General features: G+C 33.6%; 2 protein-coding genes across 2 annotated transcripts in view; one reads left to right on the forward strand and one right to left on the reverse strand.

Moving 5' to 3' along the window:
- Window positions 1–15,447, forward strand: part of LOC134851743 (uncharacterized) — a gene marked incomplete in the record, with an annotated part of 109,728 nt that overhangs the window by 74,974 nt on the left and 19,307 nt on the right.
- Window positions 6,881–9,841, reverse strand: LOC134851745 (uncharacterized). The gene is made up of 2 exons (XM_063867964.1): window positions 8,113–9,841; window positions 6,881–7,422 (listed from the first exon to the last, which is right to left on the reverse strand). Exons 1-2 carry the CDS (start codon window positions 9,831–9,833, stop codon window positions 6,948–6,950), a joined length of 2,196 nt encoding a protein of 731 aa, XP_063724034.1. The 5' UTR covers window positions 9,834–9,841; the 3' UTR covers window positions 6,881–6,947.

The raw sequence follows: 15,447 nt of genomic DNA on the forward strand, positions 1-15,447 counted from the left end.
CGACCCGCTCAGAATTGCTATATATTGGAAATGAAACCATCAGTTCCAATATATAGCAATTTTGAGCGAGTCGAAACTATTCGTCAACTTTTCAATCAACATTTTAAAAAGTGACCCTGAGGCGTTATTAAAAAAAACTATCGGCGAATACAAATATTGATAAATAGTGTGAAAATGTTTTTTTTTGGATAGGGAGTGGCCATCCTCCTTAAACCTAGAACTGGTATCTACTAACCCTTTTATATTAAAAAAGTTTCTTGATAAATTTTTAGCTTTTTTTTTCGAGGGTTATTTTTCCTCTGCATTGCGATTGATCGTAAATTGTTTTCTCGAAGCAAGCAGTGGATCTTTTTCTGCCCTAGAGTATGAGGACCAATTGTTTAAAATTTCAAAAAGTTCGTATCTCAATTTTTGCCAAAAGTTGTGCATTTTGAGCCGCACTTGTTAAGTAAGTGATTGTTTGCAAGCATTCAAAAAAGCTCACGTTTGTCCCTTATCAAAAAAAATTTGATTTTCTTTTTTTTCTTAGTTCTGAACAAATTTATTGAACTTTTCAGTTTTTTTTTAAACTGACGCTCGAAGTTGAATCAAACTAAAATGAAGCCCGCCAATTGGTCCAAATAGTGCGTTAGCAAACAAACTGAGAAAAAATATCATTTATTGTTCAACGAAAACTACTTCAGCAGGTTTAGATGCAGTTGGAGCGTTGTTGGCTCTGAATTGATACAATCAGTCTTGATCATCAATGAGTCATGATTGCTTTTTTGCTTCAGTGGTGAAAAAAAGTATGCAAATTTACAAAAAACTTCGAATAAATGATTTAATTATTGGTTGTAATGAATTTTGCTTTAATCAAATTTTATTCTCTATTTCTATTTTGTACAACCATTAACAAAACCTTTAAATGCTACTTTTCTTCTGTTTATTACAAAGAAATCATATACGCTGGAATCCCTTATAGGCGAAGGAGCGAATGGTTGAAATTAAAAATCAGCCAATCAGATTTCAGTATTCCAAAATCTGGAAAGAAAGCGTGAACTCAAAGAAAGTAATATTGGGGACTTAATATTAAAATAAAAACGGCAAAAATCAACAACATTTTCAAATTATCACTGACTGCTGGCGAATTGGAAGAAGATTCTTATTTCATAGGCTTCGTTTTGAAAGAAGCAAATCTTGGAGCAAATCTCGTTATAAAATAAGCACATCTCGTTATAAAAGAAGCAAATCTTGTTTTTGTTTTCGATCCATCGCCCATGAGTATTTTGCCCGTTCGGAACTTCGCCCATGAGAATAGCCCCCATTATATACAGAATATAGACGGGCTGTATAAGGATTTATAAAGGTTATTTACATATTATGCACAGATTGTATTTTTGTTATGATAAACTGAAGAAAAGTATGCTTCTCAATTGATTGTTTCCTGTTGATTTTTAATTGAAAAGAAGTTTTTTAAGAAAATTGAAAGTGAATATCTTGCAGAAAAATTTAGCTGTGCTAAAAATTTGATCATAGGATTGACATTTGAAAAAGTTTCGCAAAAATATTTTTTTTTTCTATTGAAGTTACTCTAAGATCGCAAAAGTTTTGATTTGCGGAGAAACAACCCTGCTCAAGTTACTTTGTCTGGCTCTAACACTGACAAATAATTTTCTTAGTATATTTTTTGGTTAGGTTTTTTGGCAAAAGCAATCATCAGTTTAAGTTTGATGGTTAAAATTAATTTTTATTTACTGTAATAGATTTTTTTCAGGATAATCGATTTTATAGAGTTAAATGCAAATCATCTGAAAATCATTCACAAATTTTAATTTTTTTAAAGATTAAACATAGGTTATGCACAGAGTATTTACAAGTTTCAAGCAATTAAAAGGAATAAGACATTACAATTAGCAAATTTTAGTTTTGGTGAAAATGAATGCTTTCTATCTGTATAAAAAAAATTTCGTAAAATGAATAAAAATAAATTGTTTCTTTTTTATGTTAATCTGTAAATTTTTCTGTATATAATGGATATTAAACTTTTTTACAGCGTGTTTGCACAATGATTTGTTTTTATTCTGTGAACAGTTTTTCATCCTGAATAAGTTCGTTTCAGAGTCACCGCTTTGACTCTGAAAACTAACTTTGAAAAAATGATATATAAATAAATCACAAAAATAAACTATGGTAAAAAAAAGCAATAATCGGTTCACTACATATACAGGATAGTCGACAACAGTAGCACAGAATGTTCCGACCTTAGTCTATGAGAAATAACAAAAAATAATCTGAAATGTTAAAAGGATCTGACGTAAAAATGTTAAAATGTATTTTAAGCATATTGGACAGTCATAGTAAAACAAGCAAATTGGACAAAAAAATTTTTTTAAAAAGACTAGAAAAACAAAAAAAAACAATATGCAAAGTTTTTGTTTTCCAAAATGGCGCTAAAAAACTTTAAAAACTAATTTAAATGCTTAAAGTTAAGTTTTTGGGGCTCAAATAAAGCAGAAATAAGCTCCTTAAAGCCTGCTCGCTTGCTTTATCTTCTTGTAGCTGAGATGAAAATCAAAATTTCAAACCAGTTTTTCTCAATTCTTAGCAATTTTTTTGTTAAATGTTAATGTCGTTCAGATCACGACTGAAAGGGGTTCAATTTGGTATATCAGGCGCCCATTTCGATTATTTTGTGATACCTGATCTTTCGTTGAAAACAAAAAAGCAAAAAAAATAAACAACAAGGATAGCCAGTTATTGTGCAAGTAGCACAGAATTTTCCGACCATAGTCTTAAGCAAAGTACAAAATTTTTTCAAATTGTTATCGTTTTTTTTTCGGCCGGGTGTGATAAAATAAGCTGAAGAAAAAACTGGGGATTAGATATATTTGACAGTAATAGTAATATAAGCAAATTGAGAAATTATTTTTTTTCTAGAAAAATTACTAGAAAAACGAAGATTTTTTTTTTTAATTCGATATTTTTTTCCAGTTTTTTTTATTCCAAAAAGGCCCTAAACTACACGAAGTAATCTAAAGTTACTCAAGAAAAACTAAGTTTCTACGTTTTAAATTAGGCTATTGTACGCTTTAAAGCAATTAAAAAAAGACTGCCCGCTCGCTTTATTTACTCGAAATAAGACGAAGAATCACAAATTTCAAAACGTTTTTCCTCGACACTGGGATTTTTTTTCAATTTTTTAAATTTGCGTGGAAAACAAAAAGAAAAAAACTAAAACACACCAAAAACAATGTTCCTCCCCATTTTCAATGGTCCAACAAAAAACTAAAACACACCCGAATGCAAAGAAAATTCCTCGGCGTTTTCAAATATCTTGGATATGAAAGTTTGCAACGTTCGATAACCGTGTAACATATTGGGATCTTTTTCTCTCTTTGCTTGTTGTTTTTACCCGACTTGAAAACAGTTTGCTTTTATTGAGTTGTCTAACGTCGAATTATTTGCAGTAGTCTTTTTTATCTGTGCATTTATGACTAGTGTTGATTCCCAGTGCAATATCCACAATTTCGCCTTCTTCTATTTTCAAAGTGTTTCTTTTCTAAATCGTTGACTTCGTTCAAGGAAATTGAGGAAATCAGTTTGTTTGAAGAGGAAGCTCAATTGCCTATATTACTGTTGGACCATTTTGATTTGATTCCCTCATAACATCTGAAGAAGAAAAAATCTAAATGAGAATCAAAATGCTAGGTTTATAGATCCTTCTTCTGCTCAAGTTTCCTCTATTTCATTCAAAACTACCATTGGCTGTAAAATCAAAACTTTTTAAATTTTGTTTCTGAACGGAAATGGATGTTCGAATTGCAAATTTGGAGTTTGAAAAACTTTAAGGCAGATGTTTTTGATAAGGTGTTTTCAATAACCGTGGCTATTTTTATCTTTCTTTTATTTTTATTGTCACACTGTTGCTTTTTTGTTCACGTCTTGAGTTCTTGGTGTTTCTTGATGCCAGAATTGTAGATTTTCTCGGGTATGTAACAAAGCTTATGATGACGATGATTTACGATGGTCGAATTTTGATCTAGACCCTATTATACTTTCTATAATGATGGGTTTGTTTCAACCGTCCTTTGCCCAAAGAAACATGAATGTACAAAAAGCCATACAAAAGAGGAAATATGCTTTTGTGGTGATGTCTGTACGATGCCTAAACTGAAACAATTATTGGAATTATCGATTATTGAATAATTAATAGAGCGAAACTGATATAGCATTTGTTCAGCTCTGCTAAATGAATGAACACAATTAAATAGCTCCGGGCTGATTTCATGCAGGGTAAAAAAATACCCCGCCCTTTCAGTAATAAGCAATAGTTCCCATCCTGTCTATTGAAATTGGATACTTATACCCAGGAGAGCAGAGTTCCAATTACTTCTGTGAAACTATTTTTGACTCCGATAATCACTTTTGATGAAGCGCTGCAGCTAGCTTAGACACACAACAAAATTGGAAGAAGAAAAACAGAACCCCCTCCCCTCCCCCTGTGAAACATGTCTACCCCTCTTTTCTGCCTCTTTGATCGAATCATGTCTTATGTCAGCTACAAAATACGTTATTTGCACTTTTATTTGCCCGTTGGAGTACGAATTAAAACACGTGTGTTAAATGACACCCTAACTTCTAACAGTCATAAAACTTGATAAATAGCTTGCAGGTTTAAATCGTAAAATGGGTTTGCTATTGTTTCCAGATTGAAACGATTGTTCTATACTCATGTACAATCACCAAATATCGGACCACCAATTGGTACCAAAAACAAAAAAATATAAGAAACAGCCAGTTCAAGTGACCTCGCCAAGTTCTGATTTTCCAAAAAGTTAATAATATCAAATCGACGCATCCAACTTCAAAGCAAGCTGGTTCAGATCACAGTTTAGCTTAAGTAAATTTCGAAAAAAGATTAGTGGGCAAAATTGTCAGTGAAATTTATTCGGTTCAATTTTTATCAATTTCCCACTCGGTCAAAGTTTAATTGGCCGGAAATTGTTTCGGGTCAAACCGGATATTTGTTTCTCTTTCCATTGTGTGTTATTAAGTTCACAGAAAAGCAATTGCTTGAAAAATATCACCAGTTTATGAAAACATAAATATTATTATATGCAGCAGGCTATATTCAACTAAAGTTTATCAGTGTTGGTCACGCAAAAAAGTAAAAGAATACTGCAAAAAAAGAATTTGCTTTTTATACAAAGTTCAGACAATTTTTTTGTTGGAAGTTTTCTGATACAAACTTAATCTCAAAGAAAAATTGGTTAAGTTTCATAGTTTTTGATTACTTGTCTCCCTAATCTTTGATCGTTTCTTGTTTTTTCGAAAGGAAAATAATGGAAAATTTGTGCTTGATTTGTCTCTTTTTGTTCCGACTTTTGTAACGAAAGTAATGGAATATTTGTGCCCGAGGTGGTTTTTTTCAGATAGACAAATTTCTACTTTTGAACTAGACATTTTTGACGGATTTTCAAAATACCATTTTAAAGATATTGTTTTCCTGGGCTTAAATTTGAAAAGATATCTTACCTATGATCATTTTTCGTAAAGTTATGGGATTTAAAGATTGCCATTTCGGCCGATTTGGAGCAACCAACGCCCGATATATTTTGCACTTTTAAAGCGTAAGCGAAGATTTAATCCGTCTTAGAAATTGTTCCATTTTCGTTGATGGAAGTATATTTGCCATAATTGAGTTGTTAATAGGAGCAAAATTTATCACTTTGTACTCAATATGGCGTTTGGGGAGATAATTTTCACAATTTTTTTTTAATTTTCTTTTTATTTTCATTACTTTTATTTTTTTCTTGTTATTACTGCTCTATATACCTTAAAATGCAGTCGGAACTTTCAAGGATTTGCCCTGATACGAGTAGTCGTGTGTTATTATCGGAACGAACGTTTCAATTTTGTGAATAAAATTTTCTACTGAGTTATTGTAAGCCATCAATCAATTTTTGTAAAGCTGCTATAATGGTTTGAACTGAAAGTCTTTGCCACATAAAAATATATAAATATATTGAGCAACAAGTTTCCTTTTTATCGCGCGAGCGGCCAATTAATTTGTCTCGAAAGTGTGTTTGAAAATCAACGCCCAGAAAAGACTTTTTCGGTTTGAACTAAGCAAAAATTTCGAGCGCGGAGATAATCAATTGAGAATGTCAAAAAGATTTCTCAAAAATTTTAAAATTTTTTTAATGCAATTTGATTTAATATTTCATCAACAGTTCCAAAATACTGTCGGAGTTACAATTAATTCGATTGTTTTCACATTTTTTCAACATTTTTAAAGTTCTCTCAAGTGAACTAAAAACGACTTCTTAAATTGGTTTTTGTCGACTTTTCAAAAATGTCGGAAAATTTCAAATAACCATTATCACGATTGAAAGAGCTTAAATATGATAATAAATCAATCATGGCAAATTCTTTTGGTACACATTTTGGCTAAGAAAAAATAGAGTAAAAAGTTTAAAACATCCAAAAAAACTTCGCAGCTCCGTCCAAAAGCTCCTATTTCTTTTTTGTAAGATAGCGGCACATGATTTGCTTCGCCTCATCTTCAAGTGGAAAAAAGAAAGTTTTGCGCTTTGATCGGTTTCGTAGTTGACAACTGCAAATCAATTTGTATACGCATTGGAAAATGCATACGCATACTTTTTGTTTTTGTATGAAAAATATGTGGTTTTCCGTTGAATTATATTGGCACTGATTCTTATGGGAAATTGCGCTTTTCTGAAAAAGTTTTCTAAGATAGCGACTATTGGTCATTTTTGGTTCCTCTTAACATTCAAGAACAGTTATTGACATGTTTCACTTAGTGGAAATAGATGTTAAGTAATCTCTGCAGCTGAAAAAAAGTTAATTAAAGAGAAAACTTCAAAAGTTGATCATTCATATGGTTTTCTTAAATTTGTAAATTTTATTCATTAACAATTTCATTAAATCTAAATCTGTATAAAATTTCACTGTGAATCTGCGAATTCAATTTCATTCAATAAGTCTAAATCTGTGCTGTGTTTTTGCTGAGCGGTCATTGCAGCAGACTGTTTGCGACTGTTGTTTTGACTATTCAGACCAGAAGCTGAACTCTGGTTACTCACACTGCTGGCTGAAGTTTTTGAGTTTTGACACATTGTCGTCAACTTGGAGTCCGATGAGCCGGTGTGTTGTAATAACGAGGAATGAGAAGACGTGTCTGCCAGTATAACACTCATCTGGTGTGCTCTGTCCAGACAAATGCCAGTTGTAGATACTCTCTTGGACATTGGGGGCAAAGTGGACACTTTACACATTAGGGGGTCCAGTTTCTCCTCGCTCACTTCTTTGAGGTCCGAAGTTGCGATGTCGTGGCAACAGGGTCCATGTCTTTCCATACCCACCCCTCCTGTTCTGAGGGGGCTGAGAAATTGGGCAGTAGAAAAGTTCACATTATCGTCACTGAAACAATAAAATTATATTGGAGAAAAGTTCTAAACTTTAGCATAAATAACTGGCATATTTTACAATTAACTGAAATTAGGTGCGTGACGACAGCAAACTCAAACTGCTGTTCAATAAAGCAGAACATGATTACTCTATCCAGCTAGATGTATTTGGACTGTCCATTTGACTTGATGAGTTTACCTTGATTGACAGATGGCGGATGAGGATAGATATTAATAGAAAACACAGCTTTTTTTTAAATTTGGTTGAAACTTTCATAATATGCAACAGAATTTTCTAAGGAAGCGGATTGCCAAGTAAGAAAACGTTTACCATCTTTTCCAGTTCTACAAAATTGATTTCTCGAGCTGTCGCAAAAAACTAATAATACCTCATTTCAGCCAACTTTTCTGCGCAGCAGGCAAATTTTTGAAAAAAAAACGGGCCAAAGTGACAATTTTTTGGCGCTCGACCCCCTCTTTTCTATTTAACTTAAAATATATTGGCGGTAGACGCGCCTCTATAAAAATTAGAAAATTAGGGTTGTGTGATCAAAAATAAAGTTCGGTAATAAATTAGTAGAAAAGGGGTAACCAATTAGGCGGTGCGGGGTTCGAACCCTTGCCCCCATCTCCCTCTAAATCCACCCCGGTGTGCACCTTGAAATTAGAAAACCAGGGAAAACGATTAAACCGGTTTACTGACCTTTGGAACACATCGGACTCGAAAACTTGAGTCTTCCTCTTTCCAGGAATAATTTTCTTCACCTTCCCTTCTTCTGTTTCAACGTTGCCGTCACTTTTGTTCTCTGTTTCCCTGTCATTTATACTGTTTTGCAGCGTTTTGATATTGATTAATTTGAACACGTTTTCGAACACGCAGTTCTGAAGGGATCGGATATAGTTCTCGTAATCTCTGTGCATTGATAACGCCAACACTTTCTCCGGGTTCTCGTGGGACTCAAACAAGTTCACGCAGTGAAAAATTAAATCATCTCCTTGCGTAGACTCAAGCGTGCTCAGATTAAGTTCAAGTTCTTCTGTCGGCTCAAGGTCAAGTAGATTCATATATTCCAGCTCCAACTGGGCCAACTTCGATTCCAACCCCTGTTTCAGGTGAATGTACTTCCGAAGGAACTCCTTGTCTTTCTCTGAAGTGTATTTCTGAAAGTACTCCACATAATCTGGGTCTGTGATTTGCAAGTGTGATTTGGGTCGCTGGCTTGCATTATTGCGCTTCCCATTCGTCGCTCGTTTTTCCGGCTCTCGTCGCTCTTTCTTCTCTGACTCCGAGGGGGGCAGACTGGCCGGTAATTCCTCCTCCAGGGGTCTTATGTGCACCCCCTGCTTCCGTTTGATAGTGGGTGTGTTCCCCAATGATACTGCCCCGTTTTTGTACTTTTCCTGATTGGCTGATGCGAACTCGTCCGAAATAGTGACAGTTTTACGAAACGGGATAAACTCGGATATCTTCTTCATCGAAGTCGATGTTTTGTGTTTGGCGCTCAGACTTAGTTTTCTCAAATACTCGGCTGAGTTTGCCAGCGAATTTCTTCTGACTGGTTTTGAGTTCGGCTTGGCTTCTCTAACTTTATTTTTTCCGCTTGGATTGAAACTGCAATCTTCAGATTTCTGTAATGGCAACAGTCCCAGAGTTTTTGCGTGAGCTTCGGCGTTGTGCTTGGAGTAACTGCTGTCGCTTTTGAGACTGTTTGGATAACTGGTATCACTGTGCAAAATATTGTCCGTTTTGCTTGTCAAGGACAGTTTTCCTCCACTGTTTTTTGAATCATTGGAGCGTGTCTCGATTGGCGTGTTCGACTGAAGTGAATAGCTGAAACAGTATGGCACAACAGAACTGCTATTAGCTCGTTTTGTTTTAACACTTCTGTTCTTACTGTTATTTTCCTGTTTATCGGAATCAAGTGTAACTTGAGCAGGAAAAGTTAAATCGCCACCGCAGTCCTGTTCAATGTTATGTTTACTAACTGTCGTCCCCAATTCGCTCATTGGCCCAAATAAGAGGGTGCTGCTATTTTCGCTCGATACATTGCAGGGACTAGTTGGTCTATTTTTCACAATTTCACCCCTGATCCAGTTATGATTACTGAGGGGAATTGGTGAAGTTGACTGCAGTTTATTGTTGACATTTTCAGGGGACGATTTGGGGTAATATTTCGATTGCGCACTCAATAAATCCAATGATAAGTTGTTTTGATAATCAGGAATAGAGCTGGCAGCCAGGCCCGGCTGTTCTTTATCGTCCAAAGCCGCACTCCTTGCTAATCCAATCTGGCATGATTGTCGGCTGCTATTTGGATCAACGCTTATTTGATCACATTCATTAGAAATATTATCTTGGGATTTGTCGCGAGACTGCTTCGGTTCAATGGCCGCCGATTCTATTTGGAACATGTGGCTGGACATTGTCTCTGTGTAGTGGGTTTGATTAATGTCTCTTTTGAGCTGTTCTATTGTAGTTCTAAATTATGCCACCATCGGTCAATAAAAAAAGCAAATGCGATGAGTAGAGTAGTTATAACCACAAAAGTCAGAGATCAATTTTGTGGGTGAGCATTATTGGTGTCATAACTGCGTGAACATAAATAATTTGTGTTCATTTCCCGAAGGACGACTATCACAATCATCAACTAATTGGAGTTTCAGTAAGCGAATCCCAGAACACATTTTTATGCGCTTTCTAAATGGTGTTATAAATTGATTCTTAATGAATACTCGTAAGAAAAAGTGTAGGAAAAAGTTTAGCTAACAGAAATCTAAATGAAATTAGGTCATAAAATTTTAGGTCGATATTGGATATCAATGAATCACAAGAACTTTTCTTCTTTAATAGTGGTTGCTGTTTCAACAAGTAACTTTTCTGAATTCCGGCTGGCGTTTTCATGAATAATGTTTGCCCCGACAACTTCAAAACCCACAAGCAGTTGAGGTAACTTTGTCGATACAATGGGTTGTTGTTTCAGTTTGAAGGTCGTATTCGTGGTATAACTTTGATGCGTATCAAGTTAGAAAGTATCTTCAGAGAGCTAACTCTTAACTCTCCCTCTATCTCTTATTTAAGAGACTTTTATTTCACTGTTCGAAATTGGCTAGCAACTGAGCAGTTCTGAGATCGAAAATTCCGCTAAACAATAAAGAATGGTTAGTAATAGAGTAGCAAAAAGTTGGTACAGACAGAATTCATTAAAAAGAGCAAATAACCTATATCAGAAAGTTTGTGCATGCAAATTTTGCTCAAAGTTGACAGATTGCTCTTTTTAAATAATTCTGTCTGCTCCAACTTTTCGTAACTTTTTTACAATGGCATGTCAGTGGCCAAATGAAAGTGTGGTTGTTTTTTTTGTTGCTTTTCTTGTTTTTTTTTCTGAAGACGTGTTGGTCTCCTCTTAACTAAATTGTGTCACAAACATCAAAGACACGAAAAAAAGTTAACACAACAATTATTTTTGTGATTTAAATGACAAGTTTTTACAGTTAAGCAATTTCCAGTCGGCTCTTTTTTCAAAAAATTCAGCCGTGAAATTAAAGTTGAAAGTAAGATTTGAATGCTTGGTAGTGAAGCAAGCCTTTAACGCTAGCATTTTTTTGTATTATGCTCAAACATGAGTCTAAGCAATTAGAAAAAGATTAAAAGCTTACAAGTTACACGGCCACGAATTCACTACATGTAGAGCAGAAAGGCTGCACCAGCCCCAGAACGGTTCTCTCAAATGTGGCATTTAAATTCACAAGAACATGCAAATTTATAACTAGCCCAATTTTAAATGGTTTTCTTTTTTTGTCAGTAAGTAGAAGTTCAGAATAAATGAGCTTCTTCGGTTTGAAAATTTTACAAAAAGTACCGGAATGAAATATACTATTTTTGCCTTTTAAGACCACTTTTCAAGCATTGCTTCATAAGAGACTTGCAATTTGGCTCAGAGAAAAATATAAGCTATTAAACATTTTCCATATCAGCCAACAACGCTTATAATTTGTATCTATAACATATCAATGAATAAAAATTGTTTAAAAAAAAGCGTCTGTCAAATCCCATAGCTTGAAATTTTTCAATAAATAGCTCAATTTTATTTGACAGTTCTCAAGTCTTATCGTGAAAGCAACTACTGAACCGAAAACTGCTGAACCGAAACTTCCAATTCGTTAATTACATGCCTTTTTTGTACTCTGCAAAAATTTATTACACAATTGGATCGGTAAAACAAGGAAACACAAGAATGATATTCAGTGCCTTGAATCAACTCGGAAACCTGCAAAAATAATATTTGAACGGCGATTCAGAAAGCATTTGGATACATATTTATAGCCAAAAAAAGGAAAAAGACCTGTTTGTTGCCATATTAAATGGAATTGCTTCGTTTCGGCCTGCCCCATATTGAAGGTCTGCATTTTTTTTAGTAGTCATTGATCCAACTTTGGCTGTGGATCAAAAGTTTTATTTTGTATATCTTTCATAAATTTGGGGGGTATACCGAAAAGACTCCTAATATTTTCGCATATTATGCTTCCCAAAAAGATTTTTAAAAAATGAAGAAAATTACTTGTTATCAAAGTATTCATTGTGGATTTTTTTTGTGTTACCAACTGCAAGAATTGTTTTTTTTAGATTTTGTAATATTCCTAAAACGAAAAATCTAAGATGCCAACTTTTGTTCCGTTTTTACTTACGCAATATCCTGCATAGGGAAACAAATCATCAGTCGACTATTGCATTGTTTCTCATTCAGGGTTTTGTGACTCAGACCGTTTTGAGAAAAAACTTCAATTAAAAAAGCTACCAGTTTGTTAAAAAAATTGGTTATTTTGCATTCTGATCAATCATATAATTGCTTTTGCATACAAAAACTTGAATCAATTTTTTCTTGCAAAATTTGTTTGAAAAAAATTAGTTCCTTAATTTCTAATTTCAGTTTTTTAACAGCTTAATTTAATCATTGTTAACAGTTTCAAATATCGTTTTAATTGCAGAATACCGTATGGGCAAATCAACATTTCTATAGATGAACTCAACATTTCGACTCAGTTGTTGCCGAATTTCGTTTGTTGGCCCCGTCATTAAACATTCAATTTACTTGAGTGAGTCAATTTAATGAGCTTACCAGGACTAAAAAAACAGTTTCAACTTTTTAAGCCAGGCAACTTTCCAACGTTTTGCAACACGTTTCAACTATTTTTTGGGTTCTTGACAGCGGTATGAAATTTAGGTGAAATGAAAATTTAAAAGTCCTCCAAGTTTTTCTTGTGTTTTTTGAGGAAATTTTCGATTCTCTGAACATGATATTTTGACTAAATTTCATATCATTTGAAATTGTCTTTGCCTGGAATCAAAATTTAAAAAATAACTTACTTGATATCTTTTTTTGTAGCCAGGGTTTTCAAGGATGGATAGTAGAAAGTCAATCCTGTCAATCTGGTATAATAATATCAATGTTTTTTTTACTTTCAATTTAAGTTTTAAGTCATATGCGGCATTTCTATTAAACATTTCCTAAAAGTTTATCTCGAAGTCGATAAGAAATAATAATGTAACTTGAGGCTGTGTCTTGCAGTTGTTGTTTTTGATTGTTTTTGTTCACAGTTTTTCAAGTGCAAAATTGACAGTTTTCCGTGAAAATTAGAATCAAAATATCGATTATATCTTTTACAATCCAAAAAATGCCCACAAACAATTTAATGCGGACAAACTTTACAATTTTTCTGCATCAAACAGACTTTAATGCGTTTATTCAGAATTTTTAAACAAAAATGATTGAAAATCAATCAATTTGTGCAATTTATTTTTTTAGAAAGTCGGAAAAAAATTGTTCAAAAATAAACAGAATGGAAAAAAAATTAAAGTGAAGGATGAATTTCAAACAGAATTTAACAGACTTCAGCTGAATGATTTGTAACAAAGATGGCAAATTAATTTATGTTTTCCTATCACGTATTTAAAAACGAAGCTTGTACGACTTTTCTTTGATTTATGTATCTTTAGTTACATAGACTGAATAGTTAAAATCAAGCATTTGTTGGCAAAATAATTGTACTACGTTTTGAAAGTCGTTAAACACATTTCAATTTTTATTGATACGTTTTTATGAGGAGTGATTGTCTTTTTTAGGTAAGAGACTCACGCAAAACTATTCGTCTCAAGTAATATAATTTGTTTTAATATGTGTTTCGTCCATGTGAAAAATGTGGAAGAATTTTGTATTTGAGTGCGTGTGTTTTACTTTTTTGTTCTTTTTCTCTTTCATTTCAACCGTAAAATCAGTTACCACAAATAATCTTCTGAACAGTTCGATTGATATATTATATTAAATTCCTTCCAGTCAAAAGTTTTTACAATTGACTAGAAAAATCGGTTTGAAATTTTTGGTTTTTCACCTAATTTCGAGCGAGTACAGCGAGCGAGCCTGCTAATTTGTGCTCAATTTAGGCCATTTACGATAGCCTAATTATGCCTAATTTTAACTTTCTTCGAGAATTATTACTTTTTTGAGTTTCGTTAACGCCATTTTGAGAATCAAAATTTCAAAAACTCAAAAAATTTCGTCTATAAAACTGAAAAAGTTTTGAATTGTTTTTTGCTTGTCTACCGATTTTTTGTTTTGGTTTTTATAGTCCTTTTTCTTCAAAAACAGTTTTTCAGTTTGCCCTTTTATCATAAATATCGAATATGCCTAAGTTTTAACTTTTTGTCTATGTCCTTTTATCACACAACGCAGAAAAACGACTTTTATTTGAAAGGAAAACTTCCTCAGTAACCGGCTGTCCTTGTTTTAAATTAAATTTAGTTGTCTTAATTATGAACACTTGCCATACAAAAAAGAGTTTCTCCCACGGTACACTTCGTTTCCTGTTAATTGAAACTCAATGTTGCTCCTTTACTGGTCTTTTACTGGATATTACAATGAAAAATGGGAACAAAAAAGTATCAATTTAATTGGAAACAACGTCGACTCTGATACACTTAAATATCATAACTGTAGTTTTTTTCTCCATAGTACAAAACTTGGAAATGAAATTCACGCTATTCAAATGGTCACTAGGAAACCAGAGTAGCTGGTTTGTTGCCATATTAGTTGGCTGTGTTGGAATCAAAATTTCAAAGCGAGTGACTTTCAAATCATTTTGAAAAAAAGGGAAAAAATTTCAATTATGAATTCTTAATGTGAATTGTCGGCCTTGTTTTAATCAATTATGATAATTTCTAATTTTTATTCGCACTAAATATAGAAAAGCAACGAGTTTTTCCCAAAGACATTCCAAGTACTGCGTGGCTCAAACTTTTCGACCATTTTCACAAGAAACGACGCAAATTGTGACTTTATCTATTTTCTTCATGAGAAGAGTCTTCATAATTCCTGCAACCAGGACAGCCCTAAAATTTTCTAGAGGGGAGGCTTTTCAAAAAAAATCAAAAATTTTGTCGACCTTTTCTTAGGTCAACTTGATTTTCTGAGCTCTTTAAAATCAACTATTTAAAAGCCTTATTTTGTCGACCAACTTGATTACTTGAGCTCTTTAAAATCACTATAAAGGCTTTGTTTGGGTCCAGTTTGCTGCGCATTCTTTTTTTTATAAAAAAGCAGGCCAAAAAAGGCGTTTTGGGCGCTTTTTGGAAAATGTTGCCTAAGAATAGTGGAACCTGATCTAAACTATATTTTATGATTGGATAAATTAAATGTTTTACCAATGTAAAGTATTTAATATTAACCAATCACGATCCATCTAACTAACAACCCACTTATTTGTAAGTGCTGAAGTTACTTGTAATTTCAGCACCAGAGAGATTTGAATTTAACTTAGAAATTAGTTGGACTCTCCCGAGCACTTCAGCAGCCGCAATAAACCAGTATACCCTAGATCTATTGAGCCTAGCAGAGACTAGTTAAACAACCTGAGACTAGATAGTATAAGAGTAAGATTAGGATCGGTATTAGACTAAGAAGTTGCACGAATCTATCCGGCCGAAAATAAGATAGCGTGACGAGCAGACGGTGTACCCTATCCGAAATTACTCTATGAGTTATAC

Source organism: Symsagittifera roscoffensis, chromosome 7 (assembly GCF_963678635.1).
Source record: "Symsagittifera roscoffensis chromosome 7, txSymRosc1.1, whole genome shotgun sequence".
NCBI classification, from domain to species: domain Eukaryota; kingdom Metazoa; phylum Xenacoelomorpha; order Acoela; family Convolutidae; genus Symsagittifera; species Symsagittifera roscoffensis.

Excerpts from the sequence above, each read along its gene's own strand:
- LOC134851745 (XM_063867964.1), bottom strand. The coding sequence starts at position 9,833 with ATGTCCAGCCACATGTTCCAAATAGAATCGGCGGCCATTGAACCGAAG. Across the intron at positions 7,423-8,112 it reads GAGTCCGATGTGTTCCAAAG|TGACGATAATGTGAACTTTT; the intron begins GTCAGTAAACCG and ends TTATTGTTTCAG.